Source organism: Mastomys coucha, unplaced genomic scaffold (genome assembly GCF_008632895.1).
Source record: "Mastomys coucha isolate ucsf_1 unplaced genomic scaffold, UCSF_Mcou_1 pScaffold23, whole genome shotgun sequence".
In the NCBI taxonomy this organism is placed as follows: domain Eukaryota; kingdom Metazoa; phylum Chordata; class Mammalia; order Rodentia; family Muridae; genus Mastomys; species Mastomys coucha.
The window spans coordinates 32,393,422-32,411,861 of NW_022196906.1; the positions used below are offsets into that span (position 1 = coordinate 32,393,422).

Sequence of the window (18,440 nt, forward strand, 5' to 3'; positions counted from 1 at the left end):
AAAAAAAAAAAAAAAAAAAAAAGAAGCAGGTCACTTACTCCTGTAAAACAAACCCCACTGGGCTTAGTGCATAGGGATATCATCTGTATATGTTCTTGTTTGTGAGTTCAACTCCAAAAAAAAATCTCTACTTTTCTTCTCTGTGTTTCTATATATATTATATAAATGAATAAATGCCTGTGTGATTTCTATAAGGCCATACAATGAAAACTGCAGAGTCCAATTTAGAACTTTATGTATCTTACAAAGAAACATATTAGGGGAGGATAGTAGAGATGGCTTAGTGAATAAAGGCACATGCTGTTGTTGCAGAAGTCCTAGGTGTGGTTTCCAGCACACACATGGTAACTGAGAACTGCATATATGTTGTATAAATTATACATGCAAGCAAAAACACACAAAAACATAAAAAGTGACAAAAGAAAAGAAAAATGCACAGAAGAGAACAAAATTCTGAGGAAATATAGTTTGTTTCAGGAAAATTCTTCCCAGTGATTGCAAGATGGGGGATAATAAGAGAATATAAACTATCAAAGAGATTTAGGTATTTGTAAGAATATAGACTAAGAGACTAGGGGTTTTGTAAGAATATAGATCACTATTGATGAGAGCTTATCTATAGGGATTGGAAGTACAAATTTGAAAAGTGCTCACATTCCTACAAGAGCATTGTATTAAAGAGTCACAAGCATGATGAGTATCAAAATAATGTTTCATGTTCTTCTTTTCCATTAGTTATTGGTTTTTTTTCTGGCATAGTGGGAATGAGAAATTTGATTAACTTTTCTGGTGAGATATGTTATTATTTCCAAAGTTAAATTTATACTTTAAGAAGTCTGTTACATGCTATATCTTCATTTGGATAGAAAGTTATTTATTCATAAAATATAGAAATAGAAAATTGCATTCTGTTACATGTTTATGATTGTGTTTGCTGGGCAGAAGATACATCATTACTGTTCATCACAAACACAAGTGAGTTACCGGCAGATGATTTTCAGTGACTGTTGTGACTTCTCCTAGGAAAACAATAATCAACTCTATTTACTCTGGATAGCACACCAAAGAAATAATGTGGAACAAGTGTGATTTGGTGAACCAATGGCTATTTTGGGGTTATTTATGTAGACTTAGACAAGAAGTTACTGGCAGGAATATGGGATTCGTAGGCAAGTGTCTCACTGAAGAAGACACAGAAGCACGGTGTCTTATAAAACTGCCTCATTGAGGCTCTCTGTCTAAATTGCAGTCAATTCTCTTCATCCTCCTTTCTTCCAGAAACTGTTAGTGCTAGTGTGGTCTTAGGATACTGCATGTCCATACAGTGAGTTTTGGAAGCTTCCAGAGTATTATGAGCATTTTTCATGAAGCAATGCTTCATTTTTGAGGCTATATCTACAAAATATTGAATAAGTCCTGTTTATGGTACAGTAAATCTTTAAACTGTAATCTTTATATTGCTCTTTGATGAATTCCAAGAGATTTTGTTTCAAAATATGGGCTTGGAGAAAACATGTCTTAAATCAACCTTTAAATCAACCTGATTTAAATGATAAGTATTAGAGAGTTAAGCATTGGGATTTATTTTAATACTGAGTGGATTACTACATTGTTTAATTTGTCATTGTCACCTATGGTTCTTCCATTTTATTCATTAGAGAACATGATAAATGAAGTTGTCTAAGATGGTTTGAAATTTTCTCAGAAACCCACATTTTAATAGGCAAACATTTATTAACTACACAGAATAAGATGTGCAAATCTCATATCTATAAAGCTTTGATACTTTACCAGAAAGTGAATGTGAGTTACAAATATGGACTGAGTTCTTTCTGTATTTAAGTCAGCATCATAGTCAGAATAAATCATGAAATTATTTGGCTCAGTTCTATCAAAGCAACTAGCTTCTTTTGATTTTCTAATTAGATATATTACCCTGACATAGTAAAAGTGATTTACTATTTTAATAAAATATATTTTAATAATATGTATTCTTAAGACATTGGCTAATAAATTTTTGAGCATCACAATATAGTGTTAGCTAATACAAGCATATTTCATAATTACTGAAGGTTTGGTGTATTGTGTATATATTTGTTAAATTATGTATATAATCTTCACACATTGTTTATACATATATATCATAGGTTCCTCAAATATATAACTGGAATTGTTACTGGTTCCTAACTTTATATTAATATATATTAGATTCATATTGAATCTCTTTCAAACAAAAACATAGTTATATTGATTCATAAAAATTCAGTATCATCAACATAAAAGTAATATTCATATGTTGAACTGTCAAAAATATGAAATTAAAAAGTCCAAGAAACAACCTTTCACCCCATGAATGGTGTCCATTTACCCACCTAGTTCATTTCATCTCACTAAATAACTGAGATATTCACAGATTCTTGATTTGTTGCATTCATCAAAAGTTTCTCTCTGTAGTTCTTTCTCCCTTTGTAGTTCATCAGTGAGCATCAGAACAGACCTTTGCAACAATGTGAATCTTAGTTGAAGTGGTACTGGGCCCAAGTCAGTCAAATGTTACTTGGAACATTTTGCATTTCAGTTTGGTTGCTCTGGTAGAGTGTTGCCTAGAAAGTAGTATTCTGGGGTCAAAATTAATGAGGCCTGATATGCTAGCACCCTATGTCTGTGACAAGAGCAAGAATAATGAAAAAAACTGACATCCCTTACTCTATTACAACAACCTAAGGCAAGGTTCATTCTATATGTGGCAGCAGCTGTGATGGTCATGGAAGAGGATGTCTGTGCCTTGGTTTGATTCATGTGCTCAAGGATCATCAGTTTTACATGCTCAAGGATCATCAGTTATACATGCCGTCTTTGCTTGGTGAGATGCTAGGTCAGAAGTTTTAAGGGCTACCTCATAACACAGAAAACCTAAACTTCCTTTCTAGATAGATACTTCTGTTTATTTCAGCTTACATAGTTCTTTGGTTGCCTTAGAAATACTTGCAGTGAAGTAGTTTTATGCTAACCAGGTTGACTTTGTATGTGTGAGTGTTCAAAAGTACTTGAAATTGGTTTTAAATTGTCCAAAGTCCAATGTGCTGAAAAAGCAAATATTGTTTAAATGTGATTCAACTTCAATATTTTAAATCTGTAAATAATATTTGAAATTATGTTACTGCGTTGGGTCCCGTCTTTGAATGTAGTTACATAGAGCTTGTCTTTCTGTGTCCTTTGAACATATCTAAACTGAGGGAAGAATGATGCTTACCAGCAGAAGAAAGAGGTGCTTAGACGTGAACCCTGGAGGGCGTGGTCAAAACTTATAGTTTATTTGAGAAATAAATAAGTTGCAAATCTGTGAATTATAGGCAATAATCATTCTATGTATTTCACTAACTTATGCAATGCAGTTTTAAATAATCTAAGCACAGATATAGATGTGAAGACATAGGTACAGTACTTTGCAAGATTTAATCACCACACAATGTTTATATCTATTAACAATGTCACACAGCATCCAAACATTAACTACACTTTCTGAATATCATATTCACATCCAAATTCTCACAGGAGGTATCTAAAAGTGGTAGGGACTACTGATAAATGGCTCACAATTTTGTAACTCTCAGAAATTTCCTTTTAAAAAATGTTACTAAACAAATCCATTCTTTTTCTGAGAGGAAATTCTATCTCCATCTTCTCAAGATTGTTTGGTGCATGTTCTTGGAAAGATAACTCAGAACAAGGTTGTTAGTTCTTCATCATGAGACATGGAAAATTGAATAATAACCTCTCAATGATTACCAGATGAGATAAAAATGACACAGGTACATAAATTCATGTTTTTCTGTCAATAGTTATTATTTAGGCTGCATTTTGTTTTCTTCTACAGATACTTAAATAAGGGCAAATGTCATAAATAAGCTTCATAATGCTGTGAAAAGTATGCATTAAAAAGCATCATTTACATTTTTAGTGTTCCTATCTCTTGATTGATGTCTTACATTCTGCTTTATGTAAATATGATTCTTTGTTACAAAACTCTTGTTTACTTTTAGCAGTTTCTAATTAAGATCATGGTACTTTCTAACTTTGTTTGTTCATCTATGGATAAACAATTATAACAACAACAACACACACACACACACACACACACACACACACACACACGTGCATGATAGAACACAGCCAACATGTGAAATTAGCTGTCCAATGGGAATTGAGTGCTTGTAAAAAAATCTTCAAGAAAAAAGGATGAGAGTCTTTTGACTTCAGTTTCTTCAAAAACATGGAATTTTTCGTGGAATGTGCTGTGTATTCTTCCCAGGTGTAGCAGATAGGTTGAGTTTACTACAGCTGCTGTATTCATATGCCTCTATGGAAAAACATGTGTTTTTTGTTTTTGTTTTTGTTTTTGTTTTGTTTTGTTTTGCTGTGGCTTATCCTTGTGATTGAACACAATACTAATCTGATTCTTCTTAACCATCAGAGAATAAATTGTCTAGTGCTCTGAATAAAGCTGACTATTGCACGATAATTTTGTCCAACTAATTTCCAGACAATGCTCTTCTAAGTTCATGTCACCAACTAGAAAATTAAGTACACACACACACACACACACACACACACACACACACACAAGAGGGGAGAGAGAGAGAGAGAGAGAGAGAGAGAGAGAGAGAGAGAGAGAGAGAGAGAAGGAGAGAGAGAGAAACACTATGGTGACACATGCATAAGATATGAGAATTAAAGAAACTGAGGCAGGAGGATGACAACTTTAAAGCCAGTCTTGCATACACAGTAAGTTATAGGCTCCATGGTGGATGGTGTAGAGATACCTTATATCAAATGAAAAGCAACATGAACAGCAGCAAACAAATAAATAAACTAAATCAAGGAAGCAACAACTAAAATAAATGTCAACAAAAACATTGCTAGTTCTTCTTAAATGGTAAAGTAGGCTTGTATTCATAGCACCCCAAAGAGAGGGTTACAAGGATCCTGAATTTGCAGGCTATCTGGGCTACATAGTAGAGAATATTTTAAAAAATGAATAAAAATAGATGTTTCAATCAGGTATACAACCACAAAGCATGATATAAGATTATAGTCCAGAAGTAGGTATACTTTTTCATTTGTCTCCTGAAAGGCTATGCCAGAGCCTTACAAATACAGATATGGATGTTCATAGCCAACCATTGGACTGAGCAACTTTCCTGACCCCAAAGAAGGAGTTGGGGAAAGGACTGTAGGAGCTGAAGGGGTTTACAACCCTGCAAAAAGAACAACAATATCAACCAACCAGAGCTGGATGAGAGGAGAGCACCCTCATAGAATCGGGGGTGGGGGATGCAATAGGGAGTTTGAGGAGGGGAAACCAGAGGGTAAAACCTGAAATGGAAATAAATAAGATATCCAATTAAGAAAAAAATGACTGTAGTTTACTTGGATACATTATGTAATGTAAGGAAAATTATCTCTTAAATAGTTGTGGAATTATTATCTCTTTACTGAAAGCACAGTATCATAGCACACATATCTATAGATAAGTGAAACTTAATAAAGGTTTTCTTGCAATGACCTATGTTACCTTTTCTGGCACCATGAATGATAGCCAAAAAAGAGGACGCCTCCAGCTCAGTTCCAACTTGATTTCTGTGCCAAGTGTTTAAAGTGTACCATGTATTTAAGAAAAGGAGACTACTATTGACCTCTGATGGGCAACCAAGAGAAATGGTAACATCTTGTATTATTTGGAAGGCCTGTGGGAATTCTCTGACCAATAGCTCATATGAGGTATCTCCTATCTGGAATGTCTGTTTTTATTTAAATGCTGTGTCTTCTGCATGTAGCACAATTGGATTTTGTGCTTTTGTCTGCTCAATTAAAATATAGATATATTTCAACTTCATCAAATTTTCCTTGTTATGAATTAATTTTTTTACTTCTTTGCATAGTTATTTAAGTAAGTAAATAATTAAGTTTCAGATAATTGGAGATAAAATTCTCCGTGTATATAAATTAAAGTCACTCATTATAACACTGAGTTATCAAGAACACAACGGAAGATTCAAGCTTGGCCATCTTGGCTGGAAATGGAAATATCAATTCTTTTGAGCATTTGATTGGACTCATGGGACAAAATTTTCTATATAATGATCTAATATTGTAATTTTTATCTGATTATATTTAAATGGCCACTTTTTTCTGCTTGTGTGTCAATGAAGAAACATAAAGCAAATCACATAATGGCAGAGAATATTTTTAAAACGTATATCCCATGAGAAACATTTATCTACAATAAATAACATTAAGCATTAAATCACAAAGAATAAAATAGTAAGACAAAGGCAAAAATCTGAATAGCCATATCATCAAAGAAAATATGGGGATGTATCAACAGCATGAAAAAAATGTAAACTTTATTTGAAATTAAGGAATTACAAAATAAAACCATTAAATGTATTGCATCAATCAGGATGACTAAATTTGAAAAAAAAACCCTGACCCCAAGATTTCTTAATATTCAAAAAGATCTGAAACAATTTGAAATTTTATTTGCTTTTTAAATGAGAATTTAGAATGTCTGACATTTTAGAAGAGAACGTGGTAGGTTTTCTTTTAAATGATTTTTTTCAGAGAATATATTTTGTTCATATTTTACCCTCCTGCTAATTCCTCCCTACCTTCCTTCATACCCAACTTTATTCTTTCCTTCTCCTCAAACCTAAACCAAAACCAAACTAAACACAAACAAAAACAACAACAAAAGACCAAAGGAAATCATCCTCTTCTCCCAGAGTCTGTCTGCTCCTAGAGAGTTGCTATTGAGTGGTTTGAAAGTAAGTGTGCAAGAGAAAACTTGCATGAGAATGTAGCAGCCTTAGTCACTGTTTCCAGTACTGACAACAAACCAAGATATTCTTTAAAAATGGTAGATAAACATATTGTAGTACATTACATATAAGGGAATGGGAAGAAATTAGGCATTGGGCCTTGAAAAATTGTAGAACAGTCTCAAGGACACATTGCTAAGTGAAAACCCTGGTCTCTATAGGTTGGATACCAGATATATCTAGTACCACTATTGAGTGGAGTGGGTATACTCTCAGTGACCATGAAAATATTAATGGTTGCTAGGGATTAAGCGGGAGCAGAGAAGGAATAAGAGAAACACAGTGAAGTTCTAGGCAACCTGTCAATTCTGAATAATTCTGTTGTGTTGTGTACATAATGTCATGTTTTTTTCAACCTTGGAGAATTTTGAGGATCCCTGTTAGCATATATTGTAGACATAATAGTTTTGTATATTGTGTCAAGGTTATACTTGTGTTTTTCAAATGTTGATTTATCTGCCTTCATATTTTGTTTAAATCTGGACACTATGTTGTAATGTTTATGCCAAGAAATGCTTGTCTCAAGATTGTGTAAACAATTCTTGTCTTGTATCCTTTGCCTTGTCAATAAATGTTGGCCACCCAATAACTGGGCAGAAGATAGAAAAGGATAGGACTTTTGCCAACCAGGGGAAGAAGAGAGAGATAGCAAGAGAGAGCAAGACAGTGAGAAAATGAGAGCTGGAGTGTGAGAGAGCAAAAGAACAAGAGTTCAAGAAAAAAATGGGTAGGACTTCTTTTTTTTAATATATAATTTATTTTTTTATTGGATATTTCATGTGTTTGCATTTCAAATGTTATCCCCTTTCCTTGTTTCTCTTCCAGAACCTTGTATCCCATCCCTCCTGCTTCAATGAGGGTGCTCCCCATCCCACTCATTCACTCTCACCTCAATGCCTGGCATTCCCCCACACAGGGGAATAGAGCCTTCACAGGACCAAGGACCCCATATTGATGTCAGACAATGCTATCCTCTGCTACATATGGGGCTAGAGTCATGGGTCTCTCCATGAGTTGTCTTTGGTTGGTGGTTTAGTCCCTGGGAGCTCTGGGGGTTCTGGTTCTTGTTCTTTCTACAGGGTGCAAACCCCTTCAGCTCCTTCAGTCCTTTCTCTAACTCATCAACTGGGATCCCCCGGCTTAGTCCAATGGTTGGCTTTGAGCATTTGTTTCTTTATTTGCCAGGCTCTGGCAGAGTCTCTCAGGAGACACTTAACAGGATCCTGTCAGTAAGCACTTCTTGGCATCTGCAATAGTGTCTGGGTTTGGTGTCCATATATGGGATGGATCCCCAGATGGGACAGTCTTTGGATGGCCTTTCCTTCAGCCTCTGCTCCACACTTTGTCCCTGTATTTCCTTTAGACAGGAGCCATTCTAGGTTAAAAATTTGGAGGTGAGAGGGTGGCTCCATCCCCCAACCAGGAACTTTGCCTTCCGTAAGGCAAAGGACATTGCCAATAGGACAAAAATGGCAACCAACAGATTGGGAAAAGATCTTTACCAATCCTACATATGGTAGAGGGCAATATCCAACATATACAAAGAACTGAAGAAGTTAGACTCCAGAGAAACAAATAACCCTATTAAAAATGGGGTACAGAACTAAACAGAATTCTCACCTGAGGAATATTGAATGGCAGAGAAGCACCTAAAGAAATATTCAATATCCTTAGTCATCAGGGAAATGCAAATCAAAATAACTCTGAGATTCTACCTCACATGAGTCAGAATGGGTAGGATCAAAAACTCAGGTGATAGATGCTGGTGAGGATGTGGAGAAAGAGGAACACTCCTCCTTTGCTGGTGGGATTGCAAGCTGGTACAATCACTCTGGAAATAAGTCCAGAAGTTCCTCAGAAAATTGGAAATAGTTCAACCTACAGACCCAGCTATACCACTCCTGGGCCTATGCCCCAAAGATGCTCCAACATAGAACAAGCACACATGCTCCACTATGTTCATAACAGCCTTATTCATAATAGCCAGAAGCTGGAAAGAACCCAGATGTCCTTCAACAGAGGAATTGACACAGAAAATGTGGTACATTTGCACAATGGAGTACTACTCAGCTATTAAAAATGAATTCATGAAATTCTTAGGCAAATGGATGAAACTAGAAAATATCATCCTGAGGCAGGGAACCTAGTCACAAAAGAACACAGATGGTATGCACCCACTGATAAGTGTATATTAGCCCAGAAGCTCAGTATACTCAAGATACAATTCACAGACCACATGAAGCTCAAGAAGAAGGAAGGTTGTGTAGTTATTTCAGTTCTTTTTAGAAGGGGGAGCAAAATACTCCTTGGAGGAAATATGGAGACAAATTTTGGGCAGAGGCTGAAGAAAAGGCCACCCAGAGACTGTCCCACCTCGGGATCTATCCCAAATACAGACATCAAACCCAAACACTATTGCAGATGCCAAGAAGTGCTTTGCTGACAGGAGCATACTAGAGTTGTCTCCTGAGAAATACAGAGGCAGATGCTCATAGCCAACTACTGGACTGAGCACGGGGTCCCCAATGGAGGAATTTGAGAAAGGATTGAAGGAGCTGAAGGGGTTTGCGGCCCATAGGAAGAACAATATCAACCAACCAGATCCTCCAGATCTCCTAGGGACTAAAGCACAAACCAAAGAGTACACATAAAGCAACCCATGGCTCCTGACACATATGTAGCAAAGAATGGCTTTGTCATGTATCAATGGGAGGAGAGGCCCTTGGTCCTGTGAAGGTTTGATGTCCCATTGTAGAGGAATGGCAGTGTGGCAAAGCAGGAGTGGATGAGTGGGTGGGTGGGGAAGCACCCTCATAGAAGTAAAGGATGGGATAGGGAGTTTCCAGAGGGGAAACCGGAAAGGGGGATAATATTTGAAATGTAAATAAATAAAATAACCAATTAAAAAAACAAGAAACTGGAGAGAAATTTCATATTACCAATTTATCACACAGGAAAACTCTCGAACAAAAGGAAGAAATGAATGCAAAAGAAGTAGAAAGCAAAAATAAATAAATAAACTGGAGGCTAAAAATCAATAAAGTAGAAACAAAAATACAATACAGGGGCTCAATAAAACAGTTTCTTCTTTGAGGAAATCAACAAGATAGACAACCATTATCCAAACTAACCACAAGACATGGAAAAAATATCCAAATGAACAAAATCATAAATGAAAAGGGAGGGATAACAACAAACACCAAAGATATCTAGAGAATCAGAATGATATATTATAAAAACCTATACTTTTGGGTGTTGGTAAGGAGCAGGGACACCTGAGTTCTAAACTGAGGAATCTCAAATGGCTTGGAAACACCTAAAGAAATTCAGAGACTATGTGAAGCTCAAGAAGAAGGAAGACCAAAGTATGGGATTCTTCAGTCCTTCTTAGAAGGGGGAGAGAAATACCCATGGGAGGTAATACAGAGACCAAGTGTAGAGCAGAGACTGAAGGAAAGACCACTGAGAGACTCCCCACCTAGAAACCCATCCCATATACAGACACCAAACCAGACACTACTGAGGATGCCAAGAAGTGCTTGCTGACAGGATCTGGATATAGCTGTCTCCTGAGAGGCTCTTCCAGAGCCTGGCAAATACAGAGGCAGATGCTCGCAGTCAACCATTGGACTGAGCATACTGTCTCCAATGGAGGAGTAGGAGAAAGGTCTGAAGTAGCTGAAGGGGTTTGAATCCCATAGGAAAAACATTATCAACCAACCAGACCCCCCAGAACTTGCAGGGACTAAACCACCAACCAAAGAGTACACAAGGAGGGACCCATGGCTCCAGCTGCATATGTAGCAGAGGATGGCCTTGTTGGGCGTCAATGAGAGGAGAGGCCCTTGTTCCTGTGAAGGCTTGATGACCCAGTATAGGAGAATGCCAGGACAGGTAGGCAGGAGTGGCTAGGCAGGTAGGTATGCACCTTCATAGAAACAGGGGGAGGGAGGATGGCATAGGGGGTTTCTAGAGGTGAAACTGGGAAAGAGGATAACATTTGAAATGTAAATATTGTTGGCTGACAGGAGACTGATATAGCTGTCTCCTGAGAGGCTCTGACAGTACCCCATTAATACAGAAGTAGAAACTCATAGCCATCCATTGGACTGAGCACAGGGTCCCCAGTGAAGGAGTTAGAGAAAGGAACCAAGGAGCTGAAGAGTTTGCAGACCCTTAGGATGAACAACAATATGAACTAACTAGCACCCTCAGAGCTCCCAGAGACTAAACCACCAACCAAAGAGTACACATGGTGGGACTAATGGCTCCAGAAGCATATGTATAGCAGAGGATGGCCTAGTCGGTCATCAGTGGGAGAAGAGGCCCTTGGTCCTGTGAAGGTTCTATGTTCCAGTGTAGGGGAATTCCAGGGCCAAGAAGCAGAGAGGGTGGGTTGGTGATCAGGGGGAGGGGAGAGGGAACGTGTATTTTTTTTTCTATTTACTGAAGGGAAAACCAGGAAAGAAGATATCATATGCCATGTAAATAAAAAATATCTAATAAAAAAATTTAAAAAGAAATGTAAATAAATAATATATCCAATAAAAAATAAATGTTCAGCATCCTTAGTCATCAGTGAAATACAGATCACAATGATCCTGAAATTCTAACCTACACAACTCAGAATAGCAAAAATCAAAAACTCAGTTGACAGTACATTCTGGTGAGGATATGGAGAAAGAAGAATATTCCTCCATTGCTGGTGGGATTGTAAAATGATATAACCACTCTGGAAATCGATCTGGCAGTTCCTCAGAAAATTGGAAACAGTTCAACCGGAAGAACCAGCTATACCACTTTTGGGCATATACTCAAAAGATGCCCCATTATACCACAAGAACATGTTCTCCATCATGTTCATAGCAACCTCATTTGCAATAACCAGAAGCTGGAAACAACCCAAACGTCCCTCAACCGAAGAATGGATATAGAAAATGTGGTTCATTTACACAATAAAATACTCTTCAGCTATTAAATACAAGAATATCATAAATTGTTCAGGCAAATGAGTGGAAAAGGTCATGTATGGTATGTACTCACTGATAAGTGGATATTTACCAAAAAGTACAGTATACCTAGGATACAACCCACAGACTGTGAGAAGTGCAACAAGCAGAAAAGCCCAAGTGAGGATACTGCAATCCCACTTAGAATGGGAAAGGAAATAATCATAGGAGGCAGAGAGTTGGTGAGATCTTGGTAAGAGAGGGGAGAGATAAGGGAAAAGGGTAACAGGATCGTGTATGAAGGGGACAGGAGAGAAGCCCAGAGGGCCAAGAGAATGAATGGAAATAAGCAGCATGAGGGGGAGAGGTGGGATGTGGTTGGTACCCTCTGGAAAGTACCAGAGACCTAGGAGTGAGAGACTTAGGACTCATTGGGGTGACCTTAGCCAAAATGCGGAACATGGGGAGAGGGAACTCAGAGTCCCTAGCCAGTAGATAGACATAGTCTCAATTGGAGAGACGGGGTTATTAACCCACAGTCAAAATCTCTGACCCAGAATTGTTTCTGTCTAAAAGAACTACAGGGGCAAAAATGGAGAAGATACTAAAGGAAAGGTGGTCCAATGGCCATCCCAACTTGTAATCCATCTCCTGGGGTGCACCAAGACCTGACACTATTATTACTGCTATGATGTGCTTACAGATGGGAACTGGCATGGTTGTCCTCTGAGAGGCCCTACCAACATGTGACTGAGACAGAAGGAGATACTTTTACACCCAGCCATTGTACTGAAGTCATGGACCCTATGGTTGAATTAGGGGAAGGATTGAAGAAACTGAAAGGAAGGGCAACCCATAGGAAGATCAGCAGTTTCAACTAACCCAGACTCCAGGGAGCTCCCAGAGACTGAGCCACAAACTAGGACCATACACAGGCCGATCTGAGGCCCCTGGCACATATATAGCAGAGGTTTGTCTGGTCAGGCCTCAGTGGGAGAATTCTTGAGAGACTTGAGGCTCCAGAGAAGGGAGGGGGGTCTGGTGGGGAAAAAGCACCCTCTCAGAGGCAAGGGGGGAGAGGAGTGAGGGGAAGAACTGTGTGAGAGGAGACCAAGGGGTGACAACAACTGGAATGTAAATAAATAAAATAATAATAATAAAAAACTTTCTAGAGGTTCCCCCAACCCCCAGCGTCTCCATATTTCCATTCATTCTCCTGGCCCTCTGGGCTTCTCTCCTGTCTCTCGCCATACCTGATCATGAACATTTTTCCCCTTTTCTTCCCCTCTCCAACCCAGGTCATCCCTCCCCCTGCCTCCCATGATTATTTTGTTCCCTCTTCTCAGTGGGATTGAAGCATCCTCACTTGGGCCTTCCTTCTTGTTAAACTTCTTACTCTCTGTGAGTTGTATTATTGATAGTCTGTACAATTTGGCTAATATTCACTTATCAGTGAGTATATACCATGCTTGTCCTTTGGGTCTGGGTTACCTCACTCAGACTATTTTCTAGTTCAATCCAATTGCTTTCAAAATTAATGATGTCCTCATTTTTAATAGCTGAATAGTATTCCATTATGTAAGTGTACCATATTTTCTGTATCTATTCAGTTGAGAGGTACATCTGGGTTGCTTCTAGTTTCTGAATATTATAAATAACACCATTATGAACATAATGTAGCACATATCCATGTGATATTGTGGAACATCTTTTGGTATATGCCAAGAGTAGTATAGCTTGGTTGTCAGATAGAACTGTTCTACCAGCAGCTGACTGAAACAGATGCAAATACTTACACTCAACCATTGGACTGAGGTCAGGGACCTTTATGGAAGAGAGTGGGAGGACTAAAGGAACTGAAATAGATCACAACCCTGTAGGAAGAAAAACACTGTCAACTAACCTGGATCCCTGGGAGTTCTCAGAGAGTAAGCCTAGAACCAAAGAGCTTACACAGGCTCACATGAGGCCACTGGCACATGTGTAGCAGAGAACTGCCTTGTCTGGCCTCAGTGGGAGAGGATGTACCTAATTCTGTAGCTTGATTTTCCAAGAAGGGGACTGCTGAGGGGAGGAGGCAGAAGCACGCTTTCAGAGGTAAAGGAGAGAGAACTCTAGGAGGGGAGACCTGGAGGAGGCACAACATTTGGGATGTAATAATTAATTAGAAATAAAGTAATAATATTAATCTTGGTGATATTAGTAATATTAGGTCATCATCAGAAAGGCTTTCTGCTGCAGGAGATGGAAATTCAGAGACACACTGTCAATCATTACTTATAGAATAAGATGTTGAAAAAATACTTCCCAATGGTATACTTCATCAAATCTCTCTGCTTAGATCTCAGGGAACCCCATGGAAGCAGAGCAAGGCAGAGTGTAAGAACCAGAAAGAATGGAGAACTACAAGAGAACAGAGCCCTCTGTCTATTAAGCAAATCTCATATGAAGTCACAGAAAATGAAGCAGCAAGCAGGGCAACAGTGGTTTGCCTCAAGTCCTATATATATACATATATACATATATACATATATATTCTAGCTTTCAGTTTAGTATTTTTATGAGTCACTTGAGTGAGTGAATGAGTGCATCTCTGATTCTTGTGATTTCTTATCATGCCATTTTTCCTCTGTTGATTTTCCTTTGTCAGACATTGATGTACTAGTGTTTTGTTTTATCTTACTATCTTATTTTTATGTTTAATGGTTATGTCTTAGAAGGCTATTTGTTTCCAATGAAATACAAAAAGGGAATGGATCTAGGTGGGAGGGAAGGGGAGGAGGAACCAAATGGAGGAGAGGGAAGTGAAATTATAATATGGATATATTAAGAAATGTGCTCCATACACTACAAAGTCTACAGAAAATTAAAATTAATAAGTAAATCAGGGCTGAGGACATAGTTCAGTGTGAAAGAACACTTGCTGCACAAATGTGAGCTTCAGTGGTTTGATGCTTAGTACCCAAGTAAAAAAAATGCATGTGAATGTTCATATAAAACAAGTTAGGGACACACATAATTTATGTCATAATATAACTTAGTTAAAATATAAAATGTCATCCTTGATGTAAGTTAAGATTGAGTAGAAATGTTATCATCTCAACAACAAATGATAAGTAGTTCCATGATAAATATATGCAGAGAAAGAGAGAGAAAGCAAGAGAGAGAGACAAATAATAATGCAAAGTACATATACATAAAAGGCTAACCCTTTGACTTTTTTAAATGACCACTGTTTTAACATGACATTTAAGGTAACTCCAAAAGAGAATGACATGGTAATTTTTCTTAGAGTTAGTTTTAATATATCATCTCTTTCACTTCTCAATTTCAAAGAACTCACCCTAATGGCACACCAGGCTTTGGCACCTAATTTTTTCAGTCATTGTAGTGCTCATAGAATGTCTTAAAATAGTTAAGTAATTCTTTGTGATGACAACAGGTGTATGTGATGATGGGACGTGATATTGACATGGAGCAGGTGGAGCCCAAGGATACTGTTTCTGCTCCATTCATAATATGGTGCCACAAGATGATGCCTACTTCAAATAACAACAATACCAAAGCTGAGAAACAATTTATATGAACAAGAATGTATAATAAAGTGTAGCTAGCTCACAGTTATCAGCCCCCCTTTCATATGTTTAGGAGAGTTCAAATATATTTGTGAATTATTTCATTGAATTACACAGTGAGATAGCTCTTTTATTTAACAATATTACCATATTTTCTTCTTGAAATGGTAAATTTGAACCACATATTTTTATATTCTAGAGAAGAATTCTACACTGATATAAAACTAATCATTTTTAAGAGTCTTTTTTTTACAACTATACACAAACAAGGTTCAGAGAGTACTGTAGTTTTGTAGTTACAAAGTGGGAAATCTGGATTTAAATCCATATCAACTTGCAATCCTCCTTCTATTAAATTTTTGCACAGTGCTACTCATTGGTCTAATGTTTATTACTATAATCTTAGAAAAATTACAAATGGCAAGAGGGCATGTCCCTGGACATTAGACTTTCAGAGTTGTGAGAAGTATAATGAGGAGAATAAGAAAGGAGACCAGTCACAACTCTGCCCTGAGACTCAGGTACTCCTGCTGGGAAATTATATTATCTCTAAGCATCCAACACTAGTTATCACACTGGATGCAAACACAAGCTAAGAGACATCTACCCTAGAGGGCCCAGCCTGTGTGGGACAAAGTTCCATAACAAAAAGAGCAATTTCCTGGACTGCCAAAGAATTTTCTTTGAAATCCTGCTCTTAAGATACAAATTCTCATTTAACTCAAGTGATGTTTTAGAGATTCATAAAAGACAATGATTTTCTTTCCTTTATGTGAAAATAAAATTCCAATGGAGTTCTCAAATACAGATCATGTTCCTTCCCATTATACAACTCCTAGCATGCCAGAGGCGTATCTATACTAATGATATATTAACCTGCTTAATTATTGTTACCTTAAACAATCTCTGGATAGTGAGGAGGAAGACATCATGTGTTTCGATAGCAGAAAAGGCTCCAGAAAACTGAGGTGAGAAGTAAATTATCCTTGCATGCTCAATTTCTTTTAAAACCTCTGTAGGTTAGGTACACTTTTCTCTTCTGCACTAACTCCTAGCTAAATCTAGGAAAACCAGGGGAAGCAATGTGCAGAGACATTGGAGAGTTCTGTCTGCATTTTTTTTCTTGATGCGTGGAGATAAAATGGATCTGAGGAGAGAGGAATGGGGCTTTTTGAGGAAACAAATATGAGCAGTAGGGCTATTGTATGTCTTGCTGTGTCTTCACTAAGCACTAACTTTAGTAAGCAGGTACTCCAGTTCTCAATCTGAGATCAATGATGGGAATACTTATTAATAACACTTTATTCTCTTATTATTACAGATGCAAGCCATGAAGCAAATGGTTAAAGAAAGTAACTCTTCAGTGACGGAGTTCATTTTTATGGGATTAACAGTTCAACGAGAGCTCCAGTTGCCCCTGTTTGTTCTCTTCTTGCTAAACTACACAGCCACTGTGGTGGGAAATCTGAGCTTAATGAATCTCATTTGCCTAAATTCACATCTTCACACTCCCATGTACTTTTTCATCTTCAATCTTTCCTGCATTGATTTTTGTTATTCACTTGTTTGTAACCCCACAATGCTGATGAGTTTTGTTTCAGAGAAGAACACCATCTCCTATGCTGGATGCATGAGTCAGCTGTTTTTATTCTGCCTTTTTGCCAACTCTGAATGTTATGTGCTGACAGCCATGGCCTATGATCGCTATGTGGCCATTTGTCATCCCCTCCAGTACACAACTGTCATGTCCCCTAAGATCTGCTGTCTGCTGGTGTTCAGTTCTTACATGATGGGTTTTGCTGGGGCCATAACTCACACAGGGTTTATGATCAGGCTCCGTTTTTGTAGTTCAAACATCATCAACCACTACATGTGTGACATCTTCCCCCTCCTTCAGCTCTCTTGTACTAGCACCTATGTCAATGAGCTTGTGAGCTCTGCTGTAGTTGGAACAATTATCATTTTGTCTAGCCTCGTTATCTTAGTCTCATATGCTATGATCCTTTCCAATATCCTTCATATGTCATCAGGTAAGGGTTGGTCCAAAGCCTTGGGCACTTGTGGGTCTCACATCATAACTGTTAGCCTATTTTATGGATCTGGACTGCTTGCATATGTCAAGCCATCATCTGCTGAGACTGTGGGCCAGGGGAAATTTTTCTCAGTATTTTATACTCTTGTAGTACCCATGCTGAATCCTCTCATTTACAGCCTCAGGAACAAGGATGTCAAGCTTGCTGTGAAGAGAACAATGAAAAGAGTCACAAGCTGAATGAACAGTTGTGTTTTAATAGTCTTGCCCACACTGCATTGCCATATCCACTCTCTCTTTCTTTTTCATTATATTCTTCTTTCTGCTTTCTTATCCTCTCTAAAGTTTAGGAAAAATTTCCACTGTAATCTCTTTTTTCTTGCTACTATGAAATGGAACTCTTATGTCTAATATTTTTTCTGTCAGAGTTGTTTTCATTTTCATATGGCTCCAAGATATTGGTTATTGCCAATATTAGATCAAGCCACTGTTCCCTTGTCTTTCTTTTCTTAAAAATACCAATGACTATGGCTTTTTGTTATGTGCCTTTTCTGCAAGAAAATTTATGAACTGTAATCTTTATGTCCTCCTTCCTTCTTTCTTTCTTTCCTTTCTTCCTTTCTTTTTCCTTCTTTCTTGCTTTTCTCAGACAATTTTGGTTTTCTTTGCTTGTTTGTTTCCTTAGACAACAGTGAATTTCATTAACTAAGTTACTTAGATTAGGTAAAAAAGGACAAAAATGTAGATATAGCATAGTTATCAAATTTTCAAGATTATTTTGGGTCCTTTAGAGACCCAAAAGTCTGAAATGTTTGTATTTCAGACTTTTAGTCCACATTTATAATGAAATTTTGTACTTTATTTAAATAATACTTGATTCTCACAAAACTCTGAGAAAGTTATCAACCTAGTTAATTATCCACCACCACAATATTGATAATACACAGACAATCAACATTGTTGAATCAAGCTGAAATTGTCACTGTCTTTCTCTGATATATTG

The 18,440-nt window shown here is 37.6% G+C and overlaps 1 protein-coding gene across 1 annotated transcript; it reads left to right on the forward strand.

Annotated features, from left to right (window-relative positions):
• The first annotated feature begins 16,720 nt into the window (after positions 1-16,720).
• LOC116072585 (olfactory receptor 143-like) lies at positions 16,721-17,677 on the forward strand. The gene has a single exon (XM_031344051.1). It carries the CDS (start codon positions 16,727-16,729, stop codon positions 17,675-17,677), a length of 951 nt encoding a protein of 316 aa, XP_031199911.1. The 5' UTR covers positions 16,721-16,726.
• Positions 17,678-18,440: the final 763 nt, after the last annotated feature.

Coding starts and splice junctions, on each gene's coding strand:
- LOC116072585 (XM_031344051.1), top strand. CDS start 16,727: ATGCAAGCCATGAAGCAAATGGTTAAAGAAAGTAACTCTTCAGTGACG.